The sequence below is a fragment of the Arachis stenosperma genome, chromosome 9 (assembly GCF_014773155.1).
Source record: "Arachis stenosperma cultivar V10309 chromosome 9, arast.V10309.gnm1.PFL2, whole genome shotgun sequence".
Classification (NCBI taxonomy): domain Eukaryota; kingdom Viridiplantae; phylum Streptophyta; class Magnoliopsida; order Fabales; family Fabaceae; genus Arachis; species Arachis stenosperma.
This window is the reverse complement of record NC_080385.1, coordinates 140,067,046-140,079,540: the sequence shown is the minus strand read 5'-3', so window position 1 is coordinate 140,079,540 and position 12,495 is coordinate 140,067,046. Positions and strand designations below refer to the sequence as shown.

General features: G+C 35.6%; 1 protein-coding gene across 6 annotated transcripts; it reads left to right on the top strand.

Moving 5' to 3' along the window:
• Positions 1–2,148: 2,148 nt before the first annotated feature.
• On the top strand, positions 2,149–10,745 carry LOC130948571 (membrane-bound O-acyltransferase gup1-like). 6 transcript variants are annotated; one of them, XM_057877341.1, is made up of 23 exons: positions 2,149–2,586; positions 2,908–3,013; positions 3,110–3,274; positions 3,833–3,904; positions 4,639–4,850; positions 4,967–5,025; positions 5,217–5,398; positions 6,045–6,093; positions 6,656–6,759; positions 6,843–6,907; positions 7,287–7,357; positions 7,862–7,921; positions 8,057–8,170; positions 8,531–8,655; positions 8,747–8,798; positions 8,998–9,060; positions 9,149–9,258; positions 9,339–9,431; positions 9,531–9,612; positions 9,706–9,783; positions 9,943–10,018; positions 10,099–10,148; positions 10,253–10,745. In XM_057877341.1, exons 5-23 carry the CDS (start codon positions 4,709–4,711, stop codon positions 10,292–10,294), a joined length of 1,617 nt encoding a protein of 538 aa, XP_057733324.1. In that variant the 5' UTR covers positions 2,149–2,586; positions 2,908–3,013; positions 3,110–3,274; positions 3,833–3,904; positions 4,639–4,708; the 3' UTR covers positions 10,295–10,745. The 6 variants fall into 6 exon arrangements, with proteins under 6 accessions (XP_057733324.1, XP_057733323.1, XP_057733325.1 ...); XM_057877340.1 differs by having other exon boundaries at positions 3,833–3,912; XM_057877342.1 differs by lacking the exon at positions 3,110–3,274.
• The last annotated feature ends 1,750 nt before the right edge of the window (positions 10,746–12,495 follow it).

The following is a 12,495-nucleotide window of genomic DNA, read 5'->3' as shown; positions in this document are numbered from 1 at the left end:
AAAGGTTTAGATGCATGAGAAGGTTGAGAGTAATAAGGAACTCTATGGCTCTTTGCACGAATACAACTTTCACATTTAAGTAAGAAAGAATCAATATTCTTAAACAAACTTGGAAACAAATGTTTGAGATATGGAAAATTAGGATGTCCTAGTCTATTGTGCCAGAGCATTATTTGGTCCTTTATAGGCATAGAACTTATACCACTAAATCCTTGAGATACTTTATCTTCCGAAATATCCTCAAAATGATAGAGCCCATCCATCATCTTAGCACTGCCAATCATCTTCCCCGAGGTCCGGTCCTGAAAAATACCATGAGTGTCAAAGAATGTCACAGCACAATTAGAATCCTTGCAGATTTTACTAATAGAGAGAAGATTACAAGAAAGTTTTGGTACATGAAGGACATTTCTTAGGTCAATGTTTTTGGACAATTTAATTGTACCTTTTCCAGCAATGGATGAAAAACTACCATAAGCAACTCTAATTTTCTCATTTTCAAAAGAAGGAGAATAAGTTTTAAATAAAGGAGAGAGGCTGGTCATATAGTCAGATGCACCTGAATCGACAATCCATGGTGCATTCAAGTTTGAGGTGCAGGTAAGGGACATAGGAATACTAAAATTACCTGTTTGAGCCAAAGAACCACTAGGAGTACTAGATAAAGAACTGGAATTTAACAGCCTTATGAGCTGCTCAACCTGTTCCTTACTCAAAGATGATTTTTCAGCCTCATGAGCAGTTGGGGTATAACGTATTTTGGGACTAGGTTTGCTGCCTTTAAGATGTGCTGGTTTTTCAGGAATCTTCCAGCAGGTTTCTCGGGTGTGACGAGGTTTATTGCAGTGGTCACACCAAAGTTTGGAGGGATGCTTCTGATTTGATGAACTTTTAAGTGCAGCAGGTGCCAATAAGAGTGCATTAGACTCCAAAGAAGTCTGTTCAGTCTTGCCTTTCCCCATCATCACAGCTCTACGAGTTTCCTCTCTTCTAACCTCAGCAAAATCTTCTCCAATTGAGGGTAGGATTGCCCTTCCAATAATTCTGCCACGAACTTCATCTAGCTCCACATTGAGGCCTGCAAGAAATTGAAATATCCTTCCTTCTTCCACTGTTTGTTGGTGGTGTTTGGCATCAGCGGCTGAAATCCACTTGTAGTTATTGAAGTGGTCAAGGTCCTGCCACACCCACTTCAATGTGTGGAAATATTTGGTGACATTGTCACTCCCTTGTTGAATTTCTCTAGCTTTTAGAGTAAGTTTATAAATCTGGGATTTATTCCCAAGATCAGAGTACATCTCCTTGACACTATCCCACAATTCTTTGGCAGTGGTATAGTACATATAGTTACTACTGATATCCTCCTCCATTGAGTTCACCAGCCATGTCATCACCATGGAATTTTCGGTATCCCACACATTATATTGTGTGTCAGTGACGTTAGGCTGGCTTCGCTCACCGGTGAGATATCCAATCTTCCCTCTTCCACGAATGTACATCTGAACTGATTGAGACCACCTAATGTAGTTTGACCTATTGAGTCGAAATGTGGTGATCTGAACTGAATGGGAGTCACCACTAACTAGTACCCGTTGCTCAGATTTTAAATCTGATGGAGTAGGAGTGGTGTTCTCCTTTTGTTCATGATTAATGACTGAGGAACTGTCAGCCATATCTACAAATCAGAGGCACAGTGCAGAGATTCTGCTCTGATACCAACTTGAAGTGTCTGAATATTATGTATATTCAAATGTACAGGAAATCATCTCTTTATAGAGGAATTACAGAAATAGAAATAACTAGAGAATGGGAAAAATACTAGCCTAAAATAAGGAAAGATTTCTACTCATAAAATCCCTAAAATAAGCTAAACTAAAACTGGAAAGATATTATAATTAATTCTATTTACCATGGTTCTGAAAATCGGACCGGACCGGCCAGTTGAACCGATCCGACCGGGAACCGGCAACATAAACGGTTTGGTTCTTTGCTTAAAACCGCTTATCATAGAACCGGAAGCAAACCACTGAACCGGCCAAAAACCGGACGGTTGGACCGAACTGGTAACCGGCCGGTTTTTCGGAAACGACGCCGTTTCAGTTACAAGAACGCATTGCTCTGTGCTGTGCGCCTCCCCATTTCGTTCCTAACTTTCCTTCCTTCATTCTCCTCAATTCAAAGAAAGAAAACCCTAGCTAGCCTCCACAGTCGTCGAACGGAGTGAGTGAGCCATTGCCGCCGTCCGTGGTTGTCCGAGGCTTCTCTCTTCGTCTTGTCCTCAACCCCCTGTTCGCACTTTGGTCTTTTCTTCCTCGCTCGGCATCCATCCTCCATCGTCTTCGTCCTGCGCGCCGTCCTCTCGTCGCCGTTTCGTTTATAACAAAAGAAAAACGAAGCTTCGGTAGCGCTGAGAGCCCCTTGTCCCCTTCTCTCCTTCTTCACTCTCCAGAACTCAACTCAACCTCAAGTCCTCTCAACCAAAGAAAAAGTTCAAAACCCTAGCCTCAGCTGCTGTTCGTTTGTCCGTCGAGCCACTGCCGCCATCTGTTCGTCAAGCCCCAGAGCCCAGATCCCCAAACTTCAAAGGTTAGTTCACTGCTCACTTCTTCTGCATTTTTTTTTATGTCCTGTTCAATGATTATTTGATTACTGATGAGCTCTGGTTCTGCTATGTTCCTGTTTTGTGTGTTGCGATTTTGCTGATTATTGAAGGTCTTGTGATAATTGATTATTTGATTACTGCATTATCGTCTTTTTGCATCTTTGTTGTCAATTCATATGTAGATGTTAATGGTTTGACATTCAACAGGATTTAAGATAGTTTTTGTTATTATTTGTGTTTATTTTTTAATTTTTTTTATGGCGAATTGATATTAAATTGGCCCTTCTGTGTCTTTCTCTTTATAGATGCTTACCTGGGTATCCCTTCAAGTGTCCCAAGCTATAGATTACTCCTGAGAATGGCTTATCCGAGAGTGACACTGATAAACTATTGTCACTCCGCCATGATCAGGTATCATCCAAGTTTATACCTCAGTATACGTCTCTACTCGTACACTTCGATGTTGTTGTTGAATTGTTGACCTTTGGTGCATTTATTGTGCTGTAGGTAGTGTTGTAGTAATATTTATGGCTAGGATGAAGTATTGGTTAGCAATGGAATGCTTTGATGTTTTTGGTTCCTTGGTGTCAATGCTGAGAGTAATTAAGAGCAAGCATGTGTTATGATGTCCAAGTTGGGAGAAAGGGAGCCACAAGGTGGAAGAAGTATCAAGTATGTATTATTGAATTAAAAGATTTTTAAAAGCATGATTTGTACATTATCTAAAGAAAATTGAGGTAGGATTCAATATTGAGGTAGTTGAGACCTGAATGGCAAGAACAAGTTACTAAACCAAGCATATTTCTATGTGATCTTATTTTGAATTCTTCATGTGTTCCTCTTTCTTTTAATTCTTTGAATGTAACTACTGATCTTTTTTGGTACCCAAGAGTTTACTAGACATATTTCAGTTTAATTCTTTTCTCACTTCATTTCATGTAATCATATATTCATGTTCTTTTTTCTTTTTCATAATTAGTTGCTCTTTTTATTTGCATATCTGTTGTGACATAGTTTGTTTATTGAAGCTTTAATTTTTAGGGTAACTCATGGTCTAGTTATAATTAAATTAAAAATGTATGGTTTTTTTTTAGCCGGAAGTAGGGGAATACAATTTCAAGTTTCTAGCACAAAATCAAAAATAGACAAAAACTAAAATTGAAGCCTTTCTCTTAATTAATGTATTTTTATTTCTTGTTTATTCTGAATTTTGGTTACAATTTGATCTAGTTGGAGGCAGGGAAGCAACTTTCAACTCAGCGAGGCTATCTTTGCTTTCAACCGTAAATGAAGGAGGAGAAGGCATCCCAGTGAAGCTTTCTAACAGCATTTAGTTGTTTGTCATCAAAATTAGAAACATTGGACAATGATTCTTTAGAGTGTTTTATACTTTTATAATTATATTTTAGTGTGTTTATTTATAATTTATTTATTATTTTATTATAAAACGGTTTTTCCGGTTGGACCACGGTTGAACCGGTTAAACCAGTAAACCAGTGAACCAGTAACAAAAACGGTTTAATGACCGGTCCGGTTTTCCGAACCTTGCTATATACAGAAAAGATTCATGAAATAAATTAGGAATCTGATTTTGATTTGATCTAGTCAACATGGGATATTAACTAACGTGACCTACTAAAACGGACATTGCAGTGTCAAAATCTTATTAACATGCTTTTGAAATGAGATCTCCTTTGAAAAAACATGGCTAGATTATTGAAACTCAAAAATACTAAAAACTTGTTATAGTTGAGTGATGTGGAAGGAGAAGGAGCAATTGGGTTGCAATGGTCCAGGAAACTGTTTTTAGGGTCTGCACTCTCCATAGAAACTCAGCTCCTCCTTTTATGTACCCATTATGGATCTTCTCTCTTCTTTTTCATCGAATCATGTCTCCTCTTTTTCTTCAATTTTTCACTTTAGTTGTTTGTCATAGAGTTTGCACAGAGTTGTCTAAAATTGTGATTATTTTATTAGATTTTTGGGCCAAAAAATAATCTGATGTAATTTGAAAATTTTCCTCTTTAATGAAACAGAGAATCATGAAATTGCCTGTGTCGAGGTGTTAAATAGAGGATCTTGGCTTTCTTAATTTACAAATAGCAAATGGGTACATCTGCTGCGAATAAGGAAAACTTCAAAGGCAGTAGAATTGAGCCCTGGAAGCAGAAAGAACTGTATTTTTTGGTGACTTATGCTTTTGTTTTCTATGTCATCATCATTTGCCGTTCCCTTCAACTCTCCCATGGTGAAACACTTATTTCACATCCTCCCCCCACCCCCCTCCCCCAACAATTATCGTTTGTTCGATTGTATTTTCACTTCCTGTACTTAATTGGTGAGCATTGGTATTGATTTTCACAGATTATGGCAAGCAATTATTTGGTTTACGCCCAGGATGGCTCATACCTAGGCAACTCAATGTATGTGCTCTTTTCTTATTATTATGAATTTATGATCATTCTATAAAAAGAAAATTGAATTTATGATCATCTTCTTTCTAAGAATTTCGGTAGTTGGCTAGGTTGCTCATGCGTTTCTTTTCTGTTGCTGTTATTCTTGGCTTGATCTCTTCATGCTAATAAAATATATGCTTGTTCTGTTATGTATAAAGGATGTCACAGATGCTCAATGGAGGAATTTGCGAGGAAATATACCTGTTCTTACTGTTGTCTTTGGCATTTTCACTCTGCTTGCTAACTTGATGAGGGCTTTTTTCAATTTAAAAGTGGGGGGAATGTCCATTATCTGGCTTTTATTTTCTTTGACCTATCTATCATATCTACACGGAGCTTGGTACAGTTTTTCTTTATGTTCTGCATTTAATGTTCTTTCTTTCTTTCACTATTGGCACTCTTTACCTTGTTCACTCTAACTAGGGGTGGCAACACTACCCGAACCCGCAGGTACCCACCCCGCCCCTACCCGTTCGGGGCGGGTAATTACCCGCACCCGCACCGGAGCGGGTTTTAGCGGGGCGGGTTCTTGGACGGGGCGGGGCGGGGTCGGGTTTAAGTTAAACCCGCCCCTACCCGCCCCGGTATATATAATAGATATATAAATATATATTTTTAATATATAATATATGTAATATATATAAAATAATTAGTAAAATGATTAATAAGATTGTATTATATTTAATATTTTACTTTAATTTATGTTATGAATATAAATAATGGTTATATAATTTTTAAAATTTTATTTTATTTTTTAGATTTAATAATTATTAGAGCGGGTAGGGGCGGGGCGGGTACCCGCAGGGGCGGGGCGGGTACCCGCAGGGGCGGGTTAGGGTTTAACATTTTACTACCCGCGGGTAGAAGCGGGGCGGGTTCGATGCGGGTTTTTGTTGAGCGGGGCGGGGTCGGGTAGAGCAAAAACCCGCCCCTACCCGCCCCGTTGCCACCCCTAACTCTAACTCCGTGTCTGTTTCACTTTGCAGCATCATATTTGTTCTATCAATAGCAACTGTTAATTTTCTTCTTGTGAAGGTGCCTGTTGTGAAACAATAAATAATATTTCAATATTTCATCTGTGGAATGAATAACATTGACTTCCATTGTTAATTTATCATGTCATAACAGCGCTAGTTTTCATTAAAGGTTATTTCCATCTGACTGCTTAATATTGATGTCTATATTAAATTTATTAAGGCTCCTTGTAGTTCATTTTTCCAATTTCAAATATTGTGATGACTGAAGGTAGCTTCAAAGGACAGTCTTAAGAGTTTTGTTGTTAAATGTTGGAGTAATGTGTATCCCAATGACGAGCATAGAAGGATCTTCTTTTGTAGGTTGGTTTTGGGCTTACAATGTAACAGATTTTAGTCTAAAAGAATAAGAATGATCAAAATATAAAATGGCTTTAAACTTCTGGACACCACTATAAATATACTTACGAGTTAAGTTGCTTTTGCTTCTTCTTTTTCTTTTCCTTTTTATTTTGTTTTCCTTTTTTTATTTTAAATAGATCTGTAATGTTCTTATGTTCAGTTCCACATTTATCATGTTATTGTTATTTCCACAGTTGTCATGTAAACTTCTGTTTCTGCAGATATTTGCACAGAAGAAGTACTTTCCACTTGTAATTTGGAGTTACAACTCTTTTTTTCTTGTCTGTAATCGCATTTATGAAGGATATTCATTCTCATTTTTTGGGTAAGATGAGTCATATTGGTTACATCGATATTATTTGGTAGGAGTAATTCTATTCTCGCTTAAGGTTATGTATTATATTGCAGGCAACAGTGGGCATTTTTGGACAATTTCCGAGGGACTTTTAGGTGGCACATATGCTTCAACTTTGGTATCTATTTTTTATTATTTGTTTTTGTTCCCATAATACCTATAATAAGACTATGTGTTGCTAACCATATATCTCTGGCCGCTTTCTTTTACCCATTCTGTTGGTGGAACTATTCTCATGCATATCCAGCTGATGCATAAAATTTGACACAGCCGTTTATTGTCGACTTTAATAGTAGTTTCAGTTTACAGTGACATATTTAGAATACTTATCGTCAAGAATATTAAAGTTCGGTGATATGAACATTTAAAATTAAAAGGGACTTATTGTGCTTTTTCTAAGATATATATATATATGTGCCTGTCTTTATATTTTGGTTTTTGCATAATCAGTGTGTAATGTGATAAGAAACATCACTCAATGTGTTTGTTTGTGGCAGTTGTTTTACGCATGATTAGCTTTGGCTTTGATTATCATTGGAGAAATCAAGATTCTCATTTTGATATGGAGGTATTTTTCTTTTAGTGCACCACTTTTCTGTTCTGAATATAAGTTTATACTCTACGGTCTCTCTGAATGGTGATGACAGTTTGAGGATCTGGGAATAAATAATGCAGCTTTATTACCTTGTAACTTTTGACATAACCTTTAGAAGCTTGATTTTTTCAGTATCATGCATAGTGTAGGCTGAATTAAACTTTCATATAAATCTTGAATACCTCTTACAAAGGCCGTGTTTTGTAATGTAACCCTTGCTTGATTAGGTTCTAGTTTTCTATTATAGTTTATGAACAACCTGGTTACGTTCATGTTTTTAAGAGAAGACTATTATGAGGTTGTACTTATGTTCCTTAAGCCATCAAATTTATCATTTGCTATCATGATTTAGTTATATCTAGTACACATGACCTCTTCTAGCTCAAGACCTGTTGCCAAATTCTGTGACTTTATGCTTTTGTGTATTTTACATGATTCATAAATATTTGGCAATATTTTAGTCTTTTATTATTGCAGAAGCATTGCAAACGTTGTCATATTTGTAAATCAGGAAAATCTTGCTATCAAGCTTTACAGGTTAGGATATCTGCCAGTTAATCAAGAATCTTCTGTTATTTTTATGCTTTTTAAATGTTTACTTCTATTGTTCTTCTTTAAGTTTGGCATGTGGATGCACAGTTTTCTGGTTCATAATTTTAATTCCATTATCAGGAGAGCAGACTACAGAATGACAAGTTTGCATATACCACATACCTTTGTTACTTGCTGTATGCCCCTCTTTACATTGCTGGTCCAATATTGAGTTTCAAAGCTTTTGCCTCACAGGTCTGACTCTAACTTATATTTCTCTTATAAGCTCCATGTTTGATTTTCAGTTACATTTTTTATAGTTCTAGGCTTTCTGAAATTTCGATTGATGAAGTGAACCCTGACCTGTCATTTTCCAACATAAAATTATATGTAAGATATGATTTATTTGAATATTAAGAGAAACCAAATTTGTTATTGTTTGGAGATTCAATCTTAATTGACAATTGTTAAATGTATTACAATAACAACAATGACAACTAGGTAGATGTTATACTTTCTCTTCCTTAACATTTCTCGTGTCAGTAATTGCTGGCAAATGTTTTTAAATGGCAAAGTTTCTGGTTTGTTGATGGTATTTTTCTATTGTTTCTGCAGCTAGAAGTTCCTCAAAATACTCATTCAGTTAAAAATGTGGTACTCTATGGTTTCCGTTGGCTATTTAGTCTTCTCCTCATGGAATTGATGACACATTTGTTCTATTATAATTCATTTGCTAATAGGTTAGAGTACTATCAAGAAAGTCCATGTGTTATAATTAATATTTTATCCAATTTTTATTCTGTTAACTGAAATAGTTTCTTCATTACTTAGTGGTTTGTGGAAGCACATGTCTCCCATGGATATCTTCATCATTGGATATGGGGTAAGAGGATACATGTTCATCATCTTTAAATGTTATTATTGAGACTAATGGCAACTCCTGATTCACTCAACAACCTAACCCAGTGGGATAAAGTTCAGCATAGGTGGTTGCTGTTGCTGTATCAAAAATATTGAAAAAATAAAATTTCCAAATTCACTCACCATAGTGTTTCTCATTCTCTGTTACATATTTGTTTCAGGTCTTAAACTTCATGTGGCTAAAATTTTTATTGATCTGGCGCTTTTTCCGATTCTGGTCATTGGTATGCTACTTGCTCTTTAACCCTCCAGAATAAATGTTAAAAGTAGATGTTTGAATTTAGGTCATTAATTTGGAATGATAAGTTGTAGATAAATGGAATTGAGGCTCCAGAGAATATGCCAAAATGTATTAATAATTGCCACAGCTTGGAAGACTTCTGGAAAAATTGGCATGCTTCCTTTAACAAGTGGCTTGTGAGGTGGAACTGATTCTTTTGGACTGATTTTGCATTTTATTTTTCTTGGATGATAGCAAATTATTGACTGAGTAGAAATTCAGGTACATATACATTCCTCTTGGGGGATCTCAGAAAAAGCTACTGAATGTATGGGTCGTGTTCACATTTGTTGCCATCTGGCATGATTTAGAGTGGTATGCACCCTTCATTGGTAACTTAAATCCATTCTACTTGTAATATTGGCATATTCTTTGACCTGATATCATATTCTTGATTATCCTCTTGGACCTTAGGAAGCTTCTTTCATGGGCATGGTTAACATGTTTATTCTTTATCCCTGAGTTGGCTTTAAAATCAGCAGCAAATGCATTTCAGGTAAAGCATATCCTTGCATTTCTTCTTCAGTCTTCCATTGTTCCAAAGTCATTAATCTTTTTGTTTGACATCAAGTTAAATGTGGTTCATCAGGCTGAGTTTTCTTTTGGGGAATTCATATTTCGTGAAATCAGTGCTGTTGCTGGTGCAATCACAATTACTTCCCTCATGGTTTGTCCTTGGATGTACTTTGGAAAGCTATAGCACATATGAATGTTTTAATTCTTAGTTATTCTACATCTCTACTTGCGGCTTACTTGATCACAATTAATTATGTGGAAATCAACGATAGTTAATTTCTAATTTTAGTGCAATGACTTTTCTTGACAGGTGGCAAATCTGGTTGGTTTTGTTATTGGACCCAAAGGCATTAATTGGCTTCTTGATTCTTTCCTTAGCAAGGAAGGTTTGCCAATATTTTTAGTCTTCTAAACTTTGTTGCAGTTAAATACAGTTTAAAATTAATCTGGTAATTCCATCACTCAGGGCTGCCTGTTCTCGGTGCAATGTTTATCACATTTTACGTGGGAACAAAGGTGTGACATTTTCGTCATTTGCATTGCGAATCATTCCAAATAGTTTTTATTCTCTTTGTTTCCTTTTTTTAGTTTAGTAATCTTATGTCTAAAGTTTCTTGCAGCTTATGTTCCACATAGAGGAGGCCAGAAAAAGGTCACGTTGAAATGAGACAATTACTCTGATCATAATACTTGATGCCAATGGCCGAATTCATGTTTACTGCCACAAGTTTCAATCCTGAAACCAAGAACAGCATGGTTGGCTGATTGCAGGTATGTGTGAGTGGTGGTTCTTGACCAAACAAATTCCCCAATGCATTGTACATCGAATTGGGATCCAGTGCCTTCGAATTTTGTACACTAAATGGAAAAATCACAGTTGACTGGGGACACGGGAATTAGAAGTTGATCACATCTCACTTCTGCTTTGATCCTTTGTTTGGTTCGTTTTAGCTCCTTGGACTATGTTTTTTGCAAGTTGTCATTAGTAATTACCGTGAGCAGGTGCAATATTGTTGCGAAACTTTTCGAACCCCATTTTTTGGGTTTTATTTGTCCATACTCAGTTATGACTTATAATAGATGCGCATCACGGTTTACATGCACGTTTATCTACATTATTAAGCTTCGAATGAAACATATCATAACAAAATAACATTGGCCGATTCAAATAATAAATACTCGTAATAACAAATGAACACTTGTGAGGCTGAACATATGAGCAAGCCCATTCTTATATCAATATAATATAATTAAGAAATTTGTTACCTAGAGTACCAACCAACGATGTACGGATACAGGATACATGATACGATTTGGGAAATTTTTATAAGACATAGAAATACGTCATATATATAAAATATAAAGTATTTTTTAGATACATTGTAATGATATTTTGATATTTTATTAATATTAAAATATAAATTAAATTTTAATTATTTTTAATATTTTTTTAATTATATAAAATATTTAAAATATTTTTTTTTAATCGTTAATAAGATATTATTTCTAAATTCATTTTAATAATTCATGTTAAGAATAAGGTTGAACATATTGACACGTGATGGTATTTAAGTGTGTTCAAACGTGTTTAGGAAAATTTTTTTTATTGTGATATAGATGACGTGTGTCGGACGAGTGTCGATGAGTGTTATGTCCGATATGCGAACATAGAAAATTAGATAAGTGTCTGTGTTTTATAGGATATTAATATTTCAAACTTTTTCAAGTTATGAAGTGAGAAGATGAAACGAAAACGATGTGGTGTTGCATGGAAGGACAATAAAATATCTTGTCCATTGACAAAGGATATTCAGCAAATCAATGCCAATTGTGAAACTTCTCATGGTGTTATGAGAACCTTTTTAAGGAAGACTTGTGTAGTATCGTGATTTTTTCGTAACTAAATGATGTTTTGGTTTTTAGTGATTAATTTTATTTTGTTGTTTCTGAGCCTTACAAATAAAATAAATTTTATTATTATGTTATTTATTTATTTTATATGTTATAGTTATAATAAGGTTTAGATAATAATATTATTTTTTTATTATCCTTATCGATTTCGATATCCGCCGATATAAGTAAATATTGGTATTCTTTGATGGATTTAGAGTTGCTAATGCTCTATCATATACCTTTTATCATTAAGTTACTAATGTCATTTATATTAGTAACTCATATATATTTAACCCTATATATAATATTACTTGTGTTTTGATATACCTAGTTTTCATAATTATCCGTTTAAGACATTTAAAACTTAAATCGCTGACGCAGCAACTTAAGGAAGTGACATCCAACCCCGAAGCAATGGCAACGAGAGACAACGTTCATAAGGCTGTAATGTCGGACGCGAGTCGAAAACCGACGGATGAGCTCATTACCTGCACTAGGGCTAGACATGCATTATACTTGTTTGCACATATCTCTTGCGTGTTTTGAATTCGATCTTGTATTGTATGTTATGTTGCTGTTTGCTTTTGTTTGTTGTTTGCTCTATGCTCTTTTGTTGTGGTATGATTGATTTGGGACATGTGACCATTATATAAAAAGTAAATTAACTTATTTCACCCCAACTCTACTAAGAACTCCCCAGTTCTTACCCCCTATCTTCCTACCGGCTTAAGATGGAGACAGGTGTTATCTTTTATAAGCTCGATTAGCCTTTTGTGTACGAGGATTTTGTCCTTCACAGCTTCTACGTGGTGACCGCGGAGCCTCGAGTCCGTATGTACGTAGTTAGAGATCATCCCTTTTAGCATCCGCTAGCTTCATCTCTCTCTGATCCTGATGCACTGTATGCTTTTCCACTATCTTGGTTACATTCCGATTTTGTCCATCATCCTTTTGATCACATGCATGGAGG

What these genes read in the sequence shown, in the direction of transcription:
- LOC130948571 (XM_057877343.1), top strand. Translation starts at nt 4,709, where the DNA reads ATGGGTACATCTGCTGCGAATAAGGAAAACTTCAAAGGCAGTAGAATT. An exon ending in TATAATTCATTTGCTAATAG is followed by an intron (nt 8,656 to 8,746) that starts GTTAGAGTACTA and finishes TTCATTACTTAG; the next exon opens with TGGTTTGTGGAAGCACATGT. An exon ending in TCACAATTACTTCCCTCATG is followed by an intron (nt 9,784 to 9,942) that starts GTTTGTCCTTGG and finishes TTTTCTTGACAG; the next exon opens with GTGGCAAATCTGGTTGGTTT.